General features: G+C 42.3%; 2 protein-coding genes across 8 annotated transcripts in view; both read right to left on the bottom strand.

Annotated features, from left to right (window-relative positions):
* The window catches only part of LOC121955159 (rho-associated protein kinase 2-like), a 45,929-nt gene extending 42,649 nt beyond the window's left edge, over positions 1 to 3,280 (bottom strand). For all 6 annotated transcript variants that reach the window (XR_006106607.1, XM_042502996.1, XM_042502994.1 and 3 more), the window contains exon 1: positions 2,858 to 3,280. Coding sequence is in view for 5 of the 6 variants with exons in the window: in XM_042502996.1 (XP_042358930.1) it covers positions 2,858 to 2,953 (96 nt within the window). In the remaining variant the exon portion in view is untranslated. The remainder of the gene's footprint in view (positions 1 to 2,857) is intronic.
* Positions 3,281 to 6,684: 3,404 nt separating this feature from the next.
* LOC121955992 (sine oculis-binding protein homolog) lies at positions 6,685 to 21,640 on the bottom strand. Of its 2 annotated transcripts, none has more exons than XM_042504092.1 (7): positions 21,349 to 21,640; positions 17,918 to 18,047; positions 17,426 to 17,620; positions 15,040 to 15,191; positions 13,630 to 13,725; positions 10,888 to 12,789; positions 6,685 to 7,828 (listed from the first exon to the last, which is right to left on the bottom strand). In XM_042504092.1, exons 1-6 carry the CDS (start codon positions 21,439 to 21,441, stop codon positions 10,897 to 10,899), a joined length of 2,559 nt encoding a protein of 852 aa, XP_042360026.1. In that variant the 5' UTR covers positions 21,442 to 21,640; the 3' UTR covers positions 6,685 to 7,828; positions 10,888 to 10,896. The 2 variants fall into 2 exon arrangements, with proteins under 2 accessions (XP_042360026.1, XP_042360027.1); XM_042504093.1 differs by having other exon boundaries at positions 10,888 to 12,768.
* Positions 21,641 to 21,904: the final 264 nt, after the last annotated feature.

The raw sequence follows: 21,904 nt of genomic DNA, 5'->3' as shown, positions 1-21,904 counted from the left end.
ACTGAGTCCTGCCTGTAGGCTACAGACCGAGTCCCCACCAATCCAAAGGAATGAAATATAATCACTGCAACAGTTTAAGATAGCGTCATCAATTAAGACCTAAATCCTTTCATCCACACATGAAAAACACTTCAAAAAGCACCTACACAACAAAATGATTGTGGACAAACAGGAAATAGTGATGTGAGGCCTCTGCAGGTTAACTCCATCTCAATTCCAGGAAGTGACTCCAGCTTCCTGTGTGGTAGCTCCCTGCATTGGGCAGCATGACGGTCATTTCCAGGACAGAGTCATTAGAACCAGCCAGCTGTAGAGATTTAACTGTGAATGATGACTGGTGAGCTCTCTTATGTCATCGTATGAGTTGGTTTTGCTCTAAATTTCAGTGGTGCACCAAAGGGGGGTCAGGGGGGGACAATGCACTCTTTATAGGATTGACAAAAATAATTGGAGGCCTGCATTACTGTCTTTAAAGGTGACCTTTTAATGCTTTTTGGGTTTTTCCCTTTTCACTATTGTTTTGTATAAGCTCCTTTGAGTGTCAGTGGTTACTTCCGCAACAATGTGACATCACAATGTAACACATAGAATAGAGTGTGCATAGAGAGAGCCAGTTGACCAATCAGAGCAGAGTGGACTTCGCGGGAGGCGGGACATTAGCCCAATGCTGCAGCAAAGGGTAGTACGAGACACATGATGTGTTTTTTGAACATTAAAGCATGTAAACCTATTCTAGTAGACCCCACAAATACAAATATGATGCTGAAAATGAGCATAATAGGGCCTTGTTAAGATATTTTTCAGGTAATTTTCTTGTACTTTTAACTTGCTAACTTCGGGGTAATTTCTTCTTTTGTTGGTCATCACCATATTCCCATGTTTTTGAATAAAATAAAGCCAACTTGCCCAGATCTCAAAAGGTTAAATACATATTTGGTTGTATTTCCATCTTTGTTTTGTGTGAAAGAAAAAATAAGTTTGCCCCAATTAATTGAAGTTTTACAATATGTAACATTACCTTTAAAATAAAAATAAAAAATACAAAATATATCAGTATATAATTCCTTGACTCTCTATATTTACACAGTTATCAAATAGCCTAGTTCAAAAGCCTAATCAAATTCCTGAAATTCAGTTATGGCTTTCGGTTTTGGTGTACCACCACAACATTTTCAGTGGCCCCATCTGGCCACCCCTATGAAACATTTCTGGGGAAATCACTGCTGACTTCACACTGGACTTCATTTGTGACTCATCAGCTCTATGAATAGATATGGTTTCCTCCTGCAGGATATATTGCAGATGGAAGAGTTGTTTTGTGTAGACAAACTGTGCACCGGGATAACCTGACTGACAACCGCGGCTGGTGCTGTATCAAGGAACCTGTATGAAGGAACTAAATAGCTTAAAAAGTAATCAAATTTTTCTCAACATTTCCCCCTCAGATGACTTCATTTGATGAATGTATCACCATGTAGAAAAGCATGTCAATCCAGTCTTGACATTTCCTCAGGTACCTCTGGATTGTCTGACAGGCTTTACCATACTTTAAAATGTATTTTTCCACAAGTACAGTGCTGAAACAAAGTTTGTGTGCATTGTGCAAACCAACAAAGTAAGCAGAGTTTGAGGTTGTGGGCCTGGTGGGAGATCCTATCAAGACAGAAGTCCAGAACAAAAGCTCCTCCATATCAGCTGAAAACATGTATTTGTTGTCAGAGAGAGCTGGGACAGGGAAGCTTAGCAGTGGCAGCAGTAGTTTTTATCAGAGTTGGCCGAGTACATTCTTAGGACAGGTCAGAGAGAGGGCACGTCAATTAGAGGCCACACCAAGAGAGTAATCACAAACAGACAGTGATGGAGCGGCAAGAAAGAATGAATCGATGAACTACTTAGAGTTTAGGTAGAGCACTGATCGCTTCTATTGTCCATAAAATCCTTGAGGGTTCAGTTTAACGCCCCTTTTAAACACGGATCATGTCAGCACCAGATAATATACTAGTTGGTTAAAGCTACTGTTACAATTATTATAATTTTATGCATGGGCGCACAATCTTATAATGGCCACCTGGGTACAGACTAGGGGTCGACGGATATTGGTTTTTCAGGGCTGATATTGATACCAATTATTAGTAGTTATTGAGACCAATGACTAATATTTGGAACCGATATGCGTTTACAAAAAAATAAAAATCTTTCCATCAATACTTACAATTTGAAATATAACAAACTCCAACACAAAACGTTGTTTAGATTCCTTTAGCAAATGTTTAATAAAAACTGAAACATCATATACAGCAAGATCTCAGCAACTTTTATTTAATAAAATCAAGTGAGTCGGTGACCATTAAAATAAAATGCAGATACAAATAATCGGCAAAAAGCCAAATATCGGCCCCAATAATCGGCCAGGCCGATAATCTGTCGACCCCTTGTCAAAAATATCACAATATTTATTTTTTTCCATATGGCCCAGCACTATTTCCCATTATATTTCCATCATAACTTTTTAACGAGGATTGAACTGTATTCAACACAGGAAAAAGGTGGCAACACACAGTTTAGGTGGGGTTTTCCTGCTGCATCCCTGATTAACAAAACAAAGTGATAATAAACAAATGAAGATTGATGAATTACTCCATGATACATTCACAGCAACTAGCGCGCCTATGTTCTTTATTTAGACTGTGTAGCTGTTTTTTTTTTTATTTATTTATTTACTCCAGCTGCTCTCTCGGACATATCTCCTCAGGTATTCATGTCAGAATAATACCTCAGAGCACAGCTTCGTGTGTAATGTATTTTCTAAACTGTGACACCTACCTGTGTGAGACCCAGAGAGGAAATGCAAACTCACCAGCAGTGTTCCCAAGTTTAGTGCCGACTCTGGGTTCCTCATCAGTGACTCCAGCTTCTTCAGCCGGCTCTCCAGTCTGCTCTCCGCTCCCAGCATGGTTACAGCGTATCAAGGTCAAAGGACATGAAACAGTAAAAATACAGCAGCACCTGTAGGCCTGTCTTTTTGTCTCGGGACACCGTCACGCGGGCGGGCGGGAGGTGAAACTCCGCTTCTGCTTGGCTCAGCTCCTCATGTCAGCTCTTCTGTAAACTGCCTCTTGAGTTGTCAGGTTAATTATTTATCCGCTGCCTCACTCCTCCTTCATTAATATCTCACTACAAAGTGAAACCGAGCGGACTTTTCAGAGCCGATCGAGAAGCGTTTCACTCTCAGGTGAACTCCGTCTGCTTCCAGGTAGATACAACAAAATCTGATCCGACCACAACGTGTGTAGGACACACCACTGTCAAGTTAGACCGCAGACTTCCGGAAAGAGTTATCAAAGTAAAAGTCTCACAAAAAATAACCCATTCCAAAACGTGTATATTTTGTAAATAAATAATTTTGCATTCAAGAAAATGAATTTGAATAAAATTGTAAAAATTGTTGGAAAATAATGTAGGCACATTATGTACAAACAATGCATTTACAGATACATGTTTTATATATCTATGTAAATGTATTGTAGGAATAAAAAATAATGACTAAGATCATTTTTAAAACCCATTTCCTTTTTTTTAAGACCTTCAGCTGAGAGGAAACGTAGCAGAGAAAGTAAAAAATAAAACATCTTTAAAAAATGTATTGTAAATCAATTTACATGTAAGACCCATAATGAAAATGAAAAGTAATGAATAAATAATTGTAAACTTATTTGACTTACATGTGCATGTACCTATATTATAGTTCTGACAATGACAAATAAGATTAGGGTTGACAAGTAACTTTAAAGCTGAAATTAATTATATAGGCTAGTTTATTTAAAGGACTCTTGTTCCATTTAACATATTTATTTTCATTTTTCGTATTTTCAACTTAAATTTTCCACTCCTCTTTTTATCATCTATCTTTTATGTGTATTTTAGTGACAATGAAAACTCATTATCTTAATTAAACACATAACCTAATAATAAAACAAAAAATAAAACCTAATGCTACCATGATACGAGATTGATTAATGCTTTTATTTTGAAGACTAGCTACAGATCCGGTTGTACGCTGCCTAAGTGCAGGCCACTTGACAAATATCAATCCCATATCGGCTCCCTGAGTTCCCGTGTGCTGATAAGTGATTTGATGACTCCTGTCCTGCAGTTTTTGGTCTCTATCTGGAATGTTGCCGCAGGCCGGGATACCACGAGCCCCTGCACGACCAATCACTGCTCCCCGCGAGCCCTCCGCGAGCCCGCAACGAGCCGGAATTCCTGATCTCTTATCTCATTCATCTGCTTTACCGTCACAGCTCAGGGCCTCGACCAACTTTCAGTATTTTAGGAATGCTGATGCGCTGCCTTGCCGACACGCTGGCACTAAAAATAGATATTTACAGGGATCACAGTGTGTTAGCAGTCCTTATCTACAGCTCAAAATTTGGATAATTGTTTAAAGACTGTAAATTACATGAAGATTCAGAGGGTTACTGCACAACACAATATCAGTTCTTGAACCCCAAAAAGAAAAAAAAAAAACCTTTCACACCTTGAGTAAATATAAATAAGTAAATTAAACATATAATATTAAGTAATTATTAAACAAGTAAAGCAACAAAATAAATGTTGAAAAAGCAACAGTTTTCTTGCTCTTAGAATAACTTTTATTTATTTTACTTTACAAAGAGGTCTCCACCAAAGCTCCTGGTTATTGAATCTATATTCAAATACAAACAATCTGTGAATAATCTATTCAGACAGTGGGCTAAATGTTTGACAAGGGAGGTTTAGAAAGTACCAATGGATTTCAGGCAACAACAGCAACAACATTTCTGACACAAACGTTTTTTGTTTTTTTTGTTCAAACATTGGATTAACACACACGATCAGGTCAGAAATGGCAATGATTAAAATGTGCAATAAAACCAACAAATGGCAGTCTTTAATAGTCTTTTTTTGGCCTCTGGCGTCAGAGAAGAGGACCGCTTGTTGACACCACAGCTATTTGCACGGAGTGATGTCATCACTGACAAAGTCCCCCCTTGCCAGGCGAGGATGACGGCAACATGATGGCATGACCTGTGGTGAAGATGCAGGCTGGAATGAGTGGGGAGAAATGTGTCGCTGCTGTCAGTACATATACGCACATACAAACTGATAGCCATGTAGTTTTGGAATGATGGCAGGGTCATATTTGGAGTTATTCTCAGAGTAGGCCATGATGACTACTTATCCCAGGGGGGTGTTGAACTCTTTATTAAGAAGAGGCTTTGAAGAGCACCCTCGGTTGGCTTGACACTGCTGTAATGTCAGAAAATATTTGGATGTAAAGAGAAAATAATGGCAGCAAGATGTGGAGAATAAGCTTTCTACTTGGCATGGGATATCAGTCAGCTGGCACCGAGCGCAGTGTTATGTTCTGTGTACTCATATGGGTTTCAGTAGGCTGCCTATGGGCCTTCTGGTGCTGTCTCGTCAGCTAAGGGCAGGTGCAAAGTTACACGGGCAAACACTGCTCTCTAGTGGGGATACAGTATATAAACATAACGACAGGGGACATTTAAGAGCTTCGGCACTCACAAAATACAACCAAGAGAAAAACAAAAGAAATAAAGCACTTTTTGAGTGAAAATCTACAGATGCATCATCCATAAGTTAATAAAACATCATATCTGTGTAGAGTTCAACGAGGAAATCTTACAATGGGACAAGTGTTGACACTGAGTGATCTATCTGGATCAAATCTCATCATGTATCCCCAATTTTGGGAACTGTAATACTGATTGCTGCACACTGCAGCATTTGACGCTTAAGTTTAATACCACATATGGTAATATTACAAGCCTGATTTTTTTTTTTTAGAATTTTCTGATCAGATTATGTGACATTTAAAAAATCTGAATCAGTCAAAGGGATAGTCCAGATTCTTTTAAGTGGAGTTGTATCGGGTACATAGACAGTATATTACACACAGTAGATGTCAGTCAGAACACCTCCAGTTTGGAGAAACAGGCTGGAGTCTGACATGAAAGCTAAGCAATGTACTGCTGTGGACGAGGCAGCAAAGCAACATATTTTAGCCACCCACCTAAGTCCAGTTTACGTTATTGCTATATTGAGAGTATTTTTACCACTTTAACTTGCTGTCAGACAGTGATTTTCAACGGTAAGATAAAGCCTTTACATTGCTCTCTTTAAAACCAGACCCCCTTGAGAAAAACAGCAATTTAACATCACTGAACACAGGAGCCGCTGATCTACCGCTGCCTCCATCAGTTACATATTTTGTGTTATTGTGTGATTTTGGCATTTAAAAGGGTTAGTTTGGATTCTCCAAAGTCACACAATAACCATACCTAACTGATTAAAGCAGCTGTAGATCAGCAGCTTCCATATTCTGCAAACTAAAATTAGTTTTTCTTTCAAAGGAGTCTGGTTGCTTTGAGAGTATAAATAGGGAACTGAAGCGGATTCCCTGTCGAAACATGCTGTCTGACATTAAGGTAGAGCAATGAGAATACTCTCATTATAGTGTACAATTACATTTTATTTTATTTTGTTTTTATTTTTTAGGTGGCTAAATTACCTATCATAGTTCCCTTCATCCACAGCAGTACATTTCTTAGCTCTCTTGTTGGTCTCCAGCCTGCTTCTTCAAACTGGAGGTGTGCTGACTGACATCTACTGCATATAATATACTGACAACAGATAAGCACCTCATACAACCCCATTTTAAATAATTTGCACTATTCCTTTAAAATGTCATGCTGTGAATGTTCAGAGTGTTCGAGCATGCACGCATGGCACTTGGTGCTAAAAATGATTCTGATTTGCTATGAAAGCTTTGGCAGATCAGGTGAAAGGTGAGGGACCAGCATCATCAGGATGTTCACAAACCATCTCAGCTACTGCATATCAGTAAGTGTCCTGTCATATATTGTATGTACTCTGTTTTAGAGGAGGCAGAGGGAGCATCCTTTCTCCTCTGAGATTATTTTACCGCTCAGTCATTTGTCTTAGCAGCCCAGACAGACTCTGTCCACACAGTGTATGACCTGCCCCGTGATAAAGTCTTAATCTCAGCAGAATTTTTCTCCTCCATTAAAGGAAGTGAGCAGTATAGGGAATCACAGGCAATCAGTTGTGAGGGATCAAACCTCAGCACTCGTGTGTTACCGTATTTAGATTGGGCGTTGAGGTGGAGGGGAGAAGAGTATACTATATTCCTGGCTGTCGGTCAAAAAAATAAAAAAGCTCCTGAAGTCTGAGCCCCCGTCGGCCAGGTAACCCAAAACCTGGAGTGGGGAGTCAGCGTGGGATATGGGGAGAGGAACAATGTGGCTCTTTGTGCAAGCCGGGCAGGGAAAACAAACCGTTTCCCCTGGAAAGAGATCATGTTCAGGCTCCATCTGAGAAGACCACACAAGGCTGATCAGAGCCCTGTCTGCTGTGTGGAGCAACGAGAGGAGGAGGAGGAGGAGGAGGAGGAGGAGGAGCGCATCTGGGCACTGACACACACACAGATGCACTTTAGGGCAAATGGGGAGAAGATCTCAGATGCTCCATATCAAGCGCTCACAACATAAAACACTAGACAGCAATGCTCTTTGGTCCAAGACAAAATGTGTGACTGTGCTGTGTTCTTCCCCCTCACGTTGACTTGTGATAATATGGCCATCTGGACTGCTTCCTGGGTTGGCACCCTGCTGGTCTACAGGCAGAGCAACACACTGGTGGGCTGACAGGCTGAGGGACAGGCTGGAGGGTGTTAGCACTGGCGTCGTCCACAGGAGGGCGTGGCACTGAATCTGGCACCGCCATACAGTGTTAAACAGGGAGTCTGTTCATTAGGTGGAGAGAGAGAGAGAGGAAAAAAAGGAGAGTGAGAAAAAGTGGTGAGATGTTATAGATTCTGGACTGATTCTGTGTAATTTCCATTTCTAGGATATCTTATATCGACCCTTCTGCTCTGGACACTCATTCCTTAATCCACCTATTCTATACGGACGAGAACGAGGCTTTTAGTCGTGTCAACACTCAGATAACTGTCGCACAGGGCACAATCAAAACCAAGAACATCTGGCCTCTTTCTCTCTCACACACACTAACACAGACCTTCATTCAAACACACACATATTAAACGTAAACAGACGCGCACACACTCATGTAAGGGCCAAACCAGGGTTCTGTACTCCCTCTGTCCCATTGCGTTTTAGTTTCAAACGCTCAGCGAATACCCATGTGGTGGGATCGGATTACACGGGGCTATAAAATATCCCAAATAAAGGCAGGGAAAACTGAGACGAAAAAACTGGCTGTTTCCTGAGGTGAAATCCTTCACTTGGCTGCTGATTCTGTCAGAGTGGGAGATTTTTAAGAGACTTTTAGCTGTGGAGACAATGGAAGAAGACAGCAATGTTGGGCTCAGAGCACAGAGGTGGCGAGCTAAAGTCATTCGCATACGGCAGCCAGCTCCCATTACACACAACGCAGGGCCGTAAATCCATCTGCACGACACAAGCAGCATGCTGTGATTTCATATGTATTGGTTACTAAGGGGACGCGTGAAACCACAACAAATGACAAAGCGGGAACTCATTTCATGAAAGGGAATCTTTGACACAAAACATCTGGGGTGTCAGATAAAGGTTTATGTTGTGCTTTCTCTATCGGCAGCCTTCATTTTTCAAACAAACAAACCAGATTAATTTATAACCCAGTGGCCTGTCTTTAGGGTTCAGTTTGGGTTAAAATGCAGCACTTTAAATTAGTGCTTCGAGGGGGACCGTCAGTGTTAAAAACTTTAGTTCCTTTTTAAGACCCATTTGGGTATTTAAAAGCCCCTTGTAAAACCATTTTAAAAAATCTTAATTTTTATTATAAAAAGAGTTAAATTAGATAAAAGTGGAGGTTTAACTGGACCAGCGATTAAGGCGGGGCAACAGGAGTTGTCGTTTTTATTCAAACTAAAAGGGAAATGTGCACCGCAACTACATGCAGACTTCAGGGGATGTGACTGCGACAACCTTGTGCAGACCACAGACCTATATGTTGGTGCAGACTTTGCCAAAAAATGCAAATAAACAGGCAAACAAATCTGCTTTGTAACAACATAGGTTCTTACCCACTGTGAAAGAATGAAAAAATAGTGCTTTTTTTCTGTTATTCAAGCTGCAAATCCACCTTAGACCACAGTGTGGGTTGCAATGGCAGTATGGCGCTTTCCCCTTTTTTTCACTCAGTCTCCAGAAGGAGAAGTAAGTCAACATTATTTATGAAATATTTTTATACAAAACAGGCACATAAATGAGACAAAAGGTTTCGTCAGTCTCTATGGCAATGCACAATGGCCAATTTCAGATTGGTTGCGCAACCCATCGAGGAGAAAAATGGATGCAGACAGATGGACAGATGGTTGTTAAAAAAGACACCTGTGGTGGGTATTAATATGACAATCAACAAAAAATATGTATATTTAAGCAATAAGTAAATAACTAATAGTTAATAAGATATGCTTTATATTTGAAGAGAAGGATCTTATGATTAGGGTTATGGTTATGTGGGAGTTTAAAGAAAAAAGCAGGGCAGTTGAAATCTAAACCGCCTCTCTAATATCAGCAGATTAATCTCAGCACATACAGTAAAACGGTAACATGATCCCATCATGGCGAGATACCAGCGGGGGAGGACGATGGTTGGTGTTACAGCCTTTTGGACTACCAATCAGGCAAGTGAAATCAAGACGCCCTTTGACTGGTCAAAAGTAAGGAGGATTTTCTGCTGCACTCTAACAACAACATCTGGTTGGCAGGGGACAGCAGTGGTGAGTGAAGAGAGAAGGAAAAGGATTGAAAGCGGAGAGTAGAGTGCTAAACTCATACATGAGAGAGAGAGACGAGCTGAAGCCAGAACAGGGTGTCATTGTGACATACGTAATCGAACCGCTCTGGTTCTGCCCCTGTGTTTTCTCGTGAAGCCCCAGAGCTCTATCACAGCTGAGGGCTGGCTCTCATATTCGCAGCGCCTTACAGTCTGCCTGACAATCACCTCTGTCTCTACAGTGACCTCAGAATCATGTCTGCACTGCCTCACAATGCAAGAAGCGACGGTTTGACTTTGGGGTTACACTTAATCAACCTCACTTGATCTGTTTCTCTGTCAGGGGTGTCAGGTTGGACTGATCCACCCCACAACCTCAAGGTCACAGCTTTGATTTAGCAGCAGCCGTCACCTTCTACTTTCCTCATACATTGCTCTGGATACCAGCTAATTACTTAAAATGTCTTAAACAGACACACACATCTTGGCAAAACTGAACCTACAAAACAGGCTGCCATTCAAACAAAGCATTGTGACTGTCAGGTTGTGGTGAAGTGATCGCCTTTCAAAGTGACTCTCACTGCCTGTGCCCTCCACCTCCTTCCCCTGTTGTAACCTTAGAGCCCAGAGGAGTGCCAGGTTACTGGGATTCTCTCTCTTTGGCGCCATGCTGTTTAGTGACCACGCGCATACTGTGAGACCTGTGATTAAGCTTGCCCTGTGTGAGTGTGTGTGCGCACATTTTCCAATCCCTAGTTGAATGGCGCTTCAAAATAATTGCTGGTTTTTAAATTAACCAAAACAGAATACCATGTGGGAGAAGTTTGCCACACAGAACAATGTGATCTGATTTAGAAAGCTTATGCAAATACACTTGGTATAAATGTGCCTGACAATCTCTAAAATGCTTTTATGCAGTAAATCCCAACCATGTGTTGCTTTTGGCATGTCTTCTGTGGATGTATAAGCAAGATAACGAGGTGCAGTAGTTCTCTTGCCTCTTCCAACTCTGTAATATCAGATGCAACAGCTAGTCAAAGCATAGCTATCTATACTTTGACTTGAAACAGAATCTCTTACCTCCATCCTCTACTTATTCTGATCACGGATTCGTAGGCATCTCCTCTTCAGAGCGGGCTCCATATCTCCAGCACTGGGCATATTAGCAGGGCTCCGCAGGCTACCCTTGTCCCTGAGTTTGGGCAAGAGCAGCGGGATGGTGGTCCCACCTGTCTTTGGCGCTGTGGGCAGGGCATAGGCATGGTCCTCATCAGGAACATGGGGGTCCTCTCCTACCTCCCCAACTACTGCTAAAGGCTCTTCTGTCTGACCGTCTGGGCCCTCGACCTGCACTGGGCCAATGACAGAACACTTGTTCTCTTTGATGGCCTCGAGCTCACTGAGCGCAGGATCAGTGGGTGGTGCTGGTACTCTCTGGGGTAGGGAGGAGTCCGGGCTGACGGGTGCAGATGAGGAGGACATCCCGTTTGGACTGTGGTGCTGAGATTTCAGGGTGGAGGACGTAGAATCATATGGAGGGGTGCTCCCTGCAGGGCTGGGTGGGGTGTGTGAAGGTGGCGTGTGGGAGTCCTGGTGGTGGTAGACAGTGTCATGTGAAGGGGACTTTGGTAGAGGAGGTCTGATGATGTCGTGGAGCCCTGATCTGGTACCCTGCCCAGTCCCTGACTCTCCCAGCCCTGATAGGTCCATTGCTCCATTGGCACTGGGCTTCACTTGGGTCCTTTGAAGAACCCTTTGAATGACTTGTCGCTCTGACTGCTGCTGCTTATAGTCTGTCAGCCCCTCTGACCCTGAGGCTGAGCAGGGGGACTCATTATACTGTGCTCTGGGGGAGGATGCTCCACTCTGTGGTGTGGATGATGGGGACGGGAATGGCCTCTCTGATTTGACCCAATCTGTGTTTGGGGAGGAAAGACCTTGAGTCAAGGTTCCAACCAATTTGTTGGCGACCAATCTGCTGTCACCTTCAGGGATCCCTGGAGATGACGGCCTGGTAGCCCTGGATCTACCCCTGTCTACACCTTCTGGCACAGGCTGGATAACACCACTGTGACTTGGAGTTTCTAGGGTTGCCTTGGACGGGACTGGAATGGGGATAGGAATGGGTATGGGGACAGGTAGGGGGACAATAATGGGATAAGGCACCAGGACAGTGGGTTGGGGCAGAAGAGGGCTAAAGGAAGGGATACCATAGTTCATTATGGGAGGCATTGGGACTGGACCTCTTGGCATCATGTTTATAGGAGGTGAGTGCAAGCCAGGGAAGTAGGCCCCTGGGAAGGGATGTATCAGTCCAGGGGGATTCATGGAGGAAGTCGGGGGCTGCAGGTGAGGTGAGTGAGGAGGTCTGTGGATAGGGCTTGAAGGGGGGCCTGGGTGTCTGGGAGGGTTGGCAAGGGGGCTTTTCAGGCCCTGAGCATGAAGAGGAGGTCTGATGAAGGGCATGGGGATTTGAGGTACCGGCTGATGTTCCAGAGGGGGACGGGGCGGAGGATGAATGGGAGCAGGGTGGGGTGACACCTCCACAGGAGGGGGAGGAGGCTGGATGGGTCTCTCCAGGGTCCTCAGCCCAGAGACAGGGACCTTTGAGTTAGATGAGGATGCCTCTGAGGGGGACACAGAGGTGGATTCTGCTGATCCATGCATTGACGTGGGCCCTTTAGGGGAAAGGTTTCTATGGCGAGCTTCGCCTGCACTGCTGCTGCTACTCCAAGACTCAGGAGTGAGTAACTTTTGCCCGGCTACAATGGCGTCTGCCCTACCCTCCTGGCTGGATCTGCTCGGGCTGGAGCTGGTGAGAGCTGCACGGGCTTCTCGATAGAAAACATCCATCTTGTACTGATTTAGACACTTGGTGCTGCAGAACTGGAGACGTTCCTCGCCAGATCCAAAGTCCAGGTATTCTTTAGTGTGACGGACATGCTTGCACCAATCGCATACCTGTGGCACAGGAGAGAGAGACTGTGGAGGGTCATTGAAGTGATAGAGGCTGGCTGAAAACTTTGTACAACAGTAGTAGTAGATAACCTGACTTTATCCCAAACTCCTAAAGACAGTTGGGAACTTTTATGAAGAACTTTATTTGCGGAAACTGTCACTATATTCTGATAGAAGTACATGAGACAGATAGTCTGTGAAAAAACTCATGTCCCTCCTCATCCTACTATCTCTATTGGCACTCACTGGAATTGACTGCAGCGCACCTAAACAACCAATCAGAGCAGAGGAGTCTTTTATGCAGCTTTCAATCACTGACATGATTGACAGAAACTGTTAAACTAGGTGCCGCTGATCAAATATGAATCTAGTCGTCTCACTAAATGAGAGAATCATATTTTATCACATTATATCATATTTTTGCCTGAAAACTAATGTACAACTTGTGGATGTTTCTGGAAACATTTGAGGTGAGAAATAGGCAGTGCAGTAACAGAATCTTTGGTCATATTTGATCATAGCTGCCCAGTGTGAAAGTTTGTCCGCAGTTCATGGAGAGATTGACATGACTGACAGCTGTGTGAGCCTGCTTGTTTTCTTTCACTTGTGGTAAAGCTATTACATGTGCTCCACTTTTCCCAAGATTATTTGTCACATTTAGTGCTGTGTGAACATAGTGACAGTTTCAGCAAATATGAAAGAATTTCTTTTTTATTTTATGTCTTTATAAAAGTAAGTGTAGCTTTGATGTAAGAAAACCACAAGCTACACGTATATAAAGCTGTTTACTCTTGTGATATTATTACACATTTACAATAATACCTTACATTGGAAACAAAAGATACATTGATAGTGTCCTCTTACTCTGACATTGCTGTTTATCTTCAACACCAGTCTGGGCGAGTCCTCTGTGTGAGGATGCTGAGGGGATCTCTCTCCGTGGAGGTCTTCATCTCTGGCCTGACAGGGGAAAACCACAGTGTGACACACATGATGTGAACCCCTGTGAAGCACTCTGTCAAACCTGGATTTGTTCTCCATTTTATGATGATGTAGCTGTGGTTGCTTTAAATCAAAATGCTACACTGGAATCATTCTGCGGTCATTAAATCAAATTCGAGCTTCTTACATAACGAGTGCAGAAAATAGCTTTCGAATGAATCGCCTTGTCATCAAGGTTAGAAGCAGTTTAAACTTCGTGCATGATGGCGCCAAACCCTAAAGGTCAGTACAACAAAGGGAAACCACTGTGTTGTGAAACAGATACGATTCTACAACCGAGTGGGGAGATAATGCAGGTGATGTATTGTCATATTATTAATGGCCTTGCCAGTATTAATATAGGAAATTCCTCTTGATTCATGAAAGCTGATCTGCTGTGGACCGGAGTGCTCCCCCATCTCTGTAACCCATCGAGTCGTGTTGAGTTACGAAACATGAGGCAGCTGAAGGTAAGGTATGCACTGAAAGTGGACACCTCGCCCCAGGCCTCCTGGCCTTCCTCTCAGACAAGCAGCGACAGGCTAACGGCAATGCTTTCCTCCCTGCCTCCGAAAAACTAGAGGCCTTGTTGCACACAGAGTCCGTTCAGCCCTCCTTTTTGTCTCTGTTGTCATGTGAATAAACCAACCACAGTATAAACAACAGTGAGGGTGAAAGGCGATACAGCTGCTCGACACACCGCACCTCTAAAGAGGGCATATCCATGTCGTAATGGAAGGTGAAAAATCACTGCAATGTGCATCAGAGCGGTTCTCCATAGTTGTAGCTTCCCTGTCCTCCGGACCAAAGCCACTTAGTGGCCGGCCCCTCCTCCATTAACGCGAAACTGATACTAAGTGTCCTTTACAAACTTTGACCTCCCTGCCACCATTCCTACACTGGGTCCTCCATATTAACTAGAAAGTTTGTTCTCAGAGATCACTGCTTTTCAAATGCCTGTAAATTAATCCATCTGTTATGACCTCACAAGATCACCAGTATCTGTTTCTGAAGATCTGTTTACCTGCCAGAAACCACTTGATGCCTGAGTCTTCTGTGTTTGGAAAGTGACACAAACTCTGTCCTAAGAAAGTGCTCGTATGTGTGAGTGCATGTGTGTGTGACATCAACTAAAGTCAACAGTCAAAACTATAAAAACAAATCTTCAAATCATTTACCACCACGAAAATATCAGGATATCTAACATCTCTCCAACTATGGACGAACCACACTTAAATGTTTATCACTTCCAACACTGGTTTATATTGTATACATCTTTTGTTTACCACCAACCTTATTGCGTTTGAAGTAGGCCCGTCTGCAGGCGGCAAAACACTTCTCACTGCAGAAGCTTTTGAGCTCTGAACCCATACACAGAGAGTAGCGTTTTACCCCTTCCTTCTGGCACCAGACACACACTATCTGCACATTCTGTACATCTTCCACTGCAGAGAAAAAGCAGAAAAAATGGTCAGTTAATAAGAGTAATTTGCTAAAGTTTTACTACCCAGCATTGCTAAAACAGTTCCAAAGAGGTGTGTTGGGTTAAGAAGACTGTTTAAGGGTGAGACTTGTGTTGATAATGAAGGATTTCAACAGCCAAAATAAGCTCCTTGATCAGCTAAAGCAAAGTACTATTGTTTTAATGTCACCAGAACTCAAGAGACATGAGTCAGCTGTCCTCCTCTCTGACCCGGAACTGAGCTTTTAGCCAATTATATGTTTGAATAATGTTAGTATGTTTGAGAATCACAGGATCTTGACCCACAGCTGGAGGGGCTCCAAACCTCCTGTGGGTTATACCCCACTATGAATTAATTAAAGAAGTCTTGGGGGGCAATCTAATTTCAGGGAGGCCATTACACCCCTGTTATTTCTTATTATCTGCACCACTGCTCTGTGTGGTCTGTAGTTACACACAGTTCTGACAGTCTGAATTGTTTTGCCTCTGCTCTCCAGCACATTGAAACGATACAATGACTGACTTTCATTTTATGTTTGAAGGTTTTTACATCAACATTGGGTCTAAGGTGTAAGAACTGCAACCTTTTTTATACTGTATGTAAAGTACAGTATACACTATTGCTTTTCTTTGCACTCTGCAGGGTGGATTCCACCGCCAGGATTCCCATTGTGTCAAGTTTGAAAAACTTTACACAAAAAATACGCTGAGCTTTATATGCTTTGCATTGTACCAGTTTCAGCCATGCCACAAACTCTTAGTTAAATAGCCACTTTTCATTGAAATTGCATTTCCCCATGTCATCCAGGGTGCATCGACAGCTAGCTAGCAGACAGTGGATCCTCTGTTCTGAATATCCCAGCTGGTAAATAAATATGAGTCCTATTAGCTCTACTTTTCTGATCTGCATGGCAGAGGCATTCAGTAAATTACATTAAAAAAGATGTTACAAGTTTTTTGAAATTTTACAATCCAATGCCATCAAAAAAGAAAAGATTAATTAAAATATTTTTCATACAGGACTTTATTTATTAAGGCTTTTTTTATTAATTCATTTGATGCCTTTCAAGGTCCCATATTATGCAAATTTCAGTTTCAACCTTGTATTTGTGGCTTCTATAAGAACATGTTTACATGCTCTAATGAAAAGAAAAATACATTTTTTTTTTACTATTGTCTGCCTGAATATATCTGTATTTACCTTTTATCTGAAATGCTCTGTTTTAGTGTCTGTCTCTTTAAGACCCCCTCCCAAAAAAGCCAACACTGCTCTGATAAAGGAGCATTTTTTCGCTTTTCCACATCTCCACTCTCCGTGTAATATCACCATCATTGCAGCCGGGGAATGACTGTATCGGCACTGTAGAGATAGTTTCTAATTCTATACATTATAGTTGTGACATCACAAGTTCCAGGAAGTCCTGATGGTTCATTTAAAGGCACATGTTTCTGAATATGGACTATGTGCATTTCTCTGTGGACTTAGGGTTTAGATACTGTCACAGTATTCACATAGCACCTAAACCTGCTTTATAATTTTAAAAAAAGAAAAAAATCTGACTTTTTATGAAATGGGACCTTTAAATATCTGAAGGAACCCTGCTTTCTAATTAAAGTTGAAAGTCAACACACGTCTATTTTAATCATTTTTTTTTTTTAGACTCAATATGCTCTTACATAGTCAAAACAGCATAAAACATATTACTGCACAGTATATTAAGATAAGACTATGGAGCGTCAGCATCAGCTTGTTCAGATTTACTGAGCTGATTTCTCTTCAGCTGCAACTGACAATGTTTTGCAATGACAGTAATTTATCTCAGATTGGTATGTCAGAGAAATGTATTTTTTGACATAGAGCAATAATAAATCAGCTGGTAGCAGATAACCTCAGGTTTCACTCTTTTGCTAGCCTTTTTATATACAGTTCTTGGCTATTATTTAATACAGTAACAGTATATTTAAGTAGGCAAGTAAGTATGGATATATATACAACAAAAAATGACTCTTACAATTGTTTACTAGGATTCTATGAATGTCCAGGAATGTTGAGAAAATTGCTGAAATTCATATGTGCCTCATGCACATTTCCAATCCTGCTCTCTGACTTTTTAAATATAACTGTTGGTGGAATATGTTTGCACGTGTGAATCTGGTGGCAGCAGCCTTATAAGCTAACATCATATCATGTCATGTGTAGTCCCACAGCCCAACTACCTGCTGATGGCTTTATGAGGGGGACAATGACAGGGGCACTCTTGTGCTCCTTGGGAGTGGTCAGGGATGAAGTTGTTGAGGAAGAGGAGGGTGAAGAGGAGGGGACACTGGAGGACTCTCGCTCTCCACTCTTCATGGCGAGGACGGAGTGACCAACTTTGGCGTCCAGGCTCTTGGGTTTTGGCAATGAGTTCTCTGAAAGACAGGAACAAAATACGATGCTAATGACTCTCCATGCAACACAATAGCATAAATCCATGCAATGGTTTAACTGATACTGTAATATCATAACAATGCCCTACACTGATTTTGAGTCCAGTCGTGCTCAGAAACAATAGATGTATCTGAATGAATGAAACTTGAGAACTGCAGGAGAGTATGTCTAGCAAATTTGAACAGTGACTCAATGTCTGCACTGAAACCTGCAGAACCTGTTAGTGTAAATCCAAGAAGACTCCACTATAACAGCGAACCGTCTACACCGGCCCTCACCTTTTAGCACAGACACATGCTGACGCCTCTCTCTGTAGTTTCTGATCTCATTGGCCTCTGACTCTCGGAGGTCCACCTTGTCGTAGCCGTACCATCCCAGCAGCTCATTCATGGTGCTTTCTGCAAACGTCTGCATGTAAAAAAAAAAAAAAAAAAAAAAGAGAGGAAAAGAAATCACTGATTAACCTTCTATGTAAAGGGATACGGTAACTGAGCCATAGCCTGCCTGCACATGGGAAATTCTGACCGTACATCTTAGGGGTTGTTAGTGGAACTTTTTATCCTATGTTAAACATAATCAGCCCTTCCTACTCTGAATCAATGCAAGGGATTCTTTCTCAGCCCCAGCCCAGTTGAGGAAATTAATATGGGCACAGTGGAGTACAGTATGACGCTTTTTCCATGATGTATTCAAGTTGTTTACTCTTGCTAAATCTGAGACGGAAAGGTTTAAAACCTAACACCAGTGTGAAATCTATGAATCATCCTTTGTTTATCTCTTTTAATTGGAAAAAAGAGGGAGAAAAGAAAACTGTTCCCCGCAGATGGGATGTGTGGTCCCTCTTTTTTGTTTTATTACGACCAGATGAAAAAAAAAATAAAAAAAATACAAAGGTCTCTCTCTTTATCCACCCACCTCTCTCTGTGGCTTTGGGAGGACCGGATTGGAGGAGAAACCTGATCCGGAACGGGCAGAAATCAGAGCGGGACACCCTACACCACAGCGAGGTCCCACGGTTCTCGGAAATGCCCCACTCCTCTCCCTTCTCTCCAGTGTCCACCACTCTCTCTCCCCACTTTCCCTGTCCCTCCCCTTGCCTCTCTTTCTCTCCTCTGCCCCCCCTACCTCACCTCCCATCTTCACCATCCTCCCCTCCACCCCAGCACCTTCCAGCCCTGACACCCGACACAGCGCTGCCTCTCAGGTTTCACCCTTTTCCAGCACAGCCAGTCTGCTGTGGTGGTGTTGTAGTGCTGTAGTACTGACTGCACATTCTTTCCCCTGCTTTCCTCACTCCGACCTCTGCTCCGCTCTAGGGCCTCAAAAGAAATGGATCTCTCCCCTGCTTGCTCACTTTCTGCTGTGTGTGTGTGTCTGGGAGAGAGTGTGTGGGTGAGTGCAAGCAGTGGTATCATATCCAGCTAAATATGCCTAACGATGATTAAAGTTAAGTATCCGGTGTCTGGTGCTGCGCTCGGGTCTGACGTGGAGGGAGTAGGTCCGAATGTGGTGTTGAAACAGATGTATTACAGAGACAACACTGGGCTGGACCTCAGCTGAGCAAGAAATCAGCCTGCCTGCCTTCCTGCCTGTCTTTCTTTTGCCATCATTTGACTCTTTCAAAGGTGCACATCTTCATGGTTTTACTTTACAACTCACTTTAAAATCTGACAAATTGATTTTACTTAAAAAAATCTAGGAAATCAATTGGCTCGAAAGGTGTTAGTAAATATAACTATTCTTATTGTATGTTTCCTACATATCTAATTGTTGAGTTTACTTAACATTTGGTTATTTGTGAAGTTGTTGCAACTGCAAACGACAAGTTTAATTACATAAATCTTAAGCAACTTCAGTAAACCAAGTTTACTATGCTATCTATACACTGTAAATAGAAACTATTTGTCTCAACTTAGTGCTCAGGCTGCCTTCAATTTTTTAAGTTGGCTGAATGTGGGTAGACAAATTGAGGTGATTTTGATGATTCAACTTGTCTTCTCAAATTCAGCCAGCTTTCAAAATTTGTGTGTTTCAACTTTCAAATTTAAGGCAGTCTATTCAAACAAAGGGTTTCTTTTTACAGTGTATGCATTCTGCTAATGGCAAACTAGTCAATCATATTTCTTAAACTATAAACAAAACAGAATTTGCAGATTTCCAAACTTCATTATTGGCAAAATCTTCTCAGTCAAGATCAAGTTGAGTCAGACAAACTCGGTTTACTTGCTAAAACTTAGAAAGAACAAGATACTTCCACTTAGCATTGTTAAGTTGCAATAACTTACAAAATTAAGTGAATATAACTAAATTTCAAATAAACTTAACGCTTAGATATGAAGTAAACAAATTAAGAATTATTGTTAGATGTACTTTCCTTTTCAAGGCAATTGGTTTCCAAGATTGCTCTAAGTAAGATAAACTCGTCATATTTTAAAGTTTCTAATTAATATCTCACATCACTTCTAATCTGGGTATCCTCTCCTGTATTCATACAAGTTCAGTATCATTTCTGTTTGCTTGTTAACGAAAAACGGGCAATCTTTTTTTTCACCCACCCCTCCACTTCCCACAATGTTGTTTTTGTTTCTTTTTGGCAGTTCAGACAAACATCTGCTTTGTGAGAGTGACAAGCCATATCCCAAACCACAGAGAGGGTTGCAGCCAAAGGCAACAAACCGGGGCCGACCCTGAGATTCAGCCCAGGCAGGCTCACATCAAGCGGGGATAGCGTTTCACATGTTTTGATTAAAATTAGTTAAGTTGTAACACTACACCTCCCCTGGATATCAAACGCTACAATCCAAACCACTTACACAAAAAGAGCACATTTCCTCTCTCACGAAAGGCCAGAATCTTCTCCTCCCCCCTCAAAAACTTGTCTTTTTAGATTTCTGAGCTGCTGCTTGAAGGAGCTTCGGATATCCCTTTACCACCACAGTCAACACTCTCAAATAGCCAGTGTCCAAACCCAAACAAAGCAGGACAATCCATGGATTAGTTTCCATACAGTAATGGGCTTATAATGGTGGGAGGGAAGCATGTCTGTTACTGTGATTTAACTGCCATTTAAAGCAATCAGCAGAGTAGAGGTTCTTGCCCTGATGGACTTTATCTCTGAATAGGAACTTTATTTGAGTATGATATTCAAATTGTGTGATAATGTTTTTTTTCCCAAGGCTGATGTACACTATTTAAAGGATATAAATGTACTCTCTCTTTGGGTAGGCATGCCTATGCGGTACAGCAAGTGTGCGCACTGCAAAGAACGGGGAAGAAGTGACGCACATCTGGATCTCCGCTGGACATTACGCTGTGCGCGTCCGGCCACAGCTGGGCTGACATGGCGTCCCTAGTGTGGGCAAAGGCCAACTATTCACTGCGAACATCTATAATTAAAACATCCTGTGTGTGACATTTTGAGTTTATATTTGTAAGATGTGTTTATTATGATTGTCCTCCAAGGGGTGCAACCTTTGAAATTATTTGAAATGTGCAACAAAAGTGACTTCATGACGCATGTTTGCGCACATTTAAGAGAGTATTCACTGAAAACAAACAACGTGCGTAATTATTCCCGTCATTGATCTGTGCGCAGTTGCCTGCCCTGAAGACATGCGCGCACAGAAGTTATCACTCGGTCATTAACACGTCTCACTTGATAAAAACTAATCCAACACACACACGCGCGCACACACACACACACACTCACCTTCATCTCCTGGTTGATCTCCCTCTTCACGGGGTGCGCAGGTTTCCTGCTGCGTTTATTTTCCGGTGGTCTCCCTTTCTCCATCTCTGGCATAGTCCTGGTCTGGCTAGATCCGATCCGGATCAGTGTTAGATGTCAGCTGGAGGGGTGTTTTAGCGGAGTAGCTCTGAGTGAAAGCTGTCACTCCCGGTGACAGCGGCTGTCATTCCCGGACGTCTGCGTCCCTCATCTGGGGCTTCACACCATTCGTGTCCACTGAACATGCGTGCGCTCCGGGCTGGAGGCTCAGCCGCCGAACAATCCTCACTCTCTCCTCTCACACACCGTCATGTAACTGCAGGTGACACAGACAACACTTCCTGTTAAGACTTTCAAAGTAAATTGATAATTACAATAAGGTAAGGTCCTTATGCAAATAAGAGACAGTAAGATTAGCCAAATATTCAACTACTCACCTCCATAACGACATTTGTATAATATTTGATACAAATATCTGTGATTATATCTATATCTGTGACCTCAATGCCATCCACATTAACAATATTCCTTAAAAAGC

This window comes from Plectropomus leopardus, chromosome 16, assembly GCF_008729295.1.
Source record: "Plectropomus leopardus isolate mb chromosome 16, YSFRI_Pleo_2.0, whole genome shotgun sequence".
In the NCBI taxonomy this organism is placed as follows: Eukaryota; Metazoa; Chordata; class Actinopteri; order Perciformes; family Serranidae; genus Plectropomus; species Plectropomus leopardus.
Note: the sequence above shows the minus strand (reverse complement) of the source record. Positions and strands in the feature narration are given on the sequence as shown.

Bases quoted from the DNA above. Each gene is read 5' to 3' on its own strand.
- LOC121955992 (XM_042504092.1), bottom strand. From the start codon at position 21,441: ATGCCAGAGATGGAGAAAGGGAGACCACCGGAAAATAAACGCAGCAGG. The intron at 15,192-17,425 runs GTAGTTGGGCTG...TTTTCTCTGCAG, and splicing joins CCTCATAAAGCCATCAGCAG to TGGAAGATGTACAGAATGTG. The intron at 13,726-15,039 runs GTTGGTGGTAAA...TTCCCCTGTCAG, and splicing joins CCTACTTCAAACGCAATAAG to GCCAGAGATGAAGACCTCCA.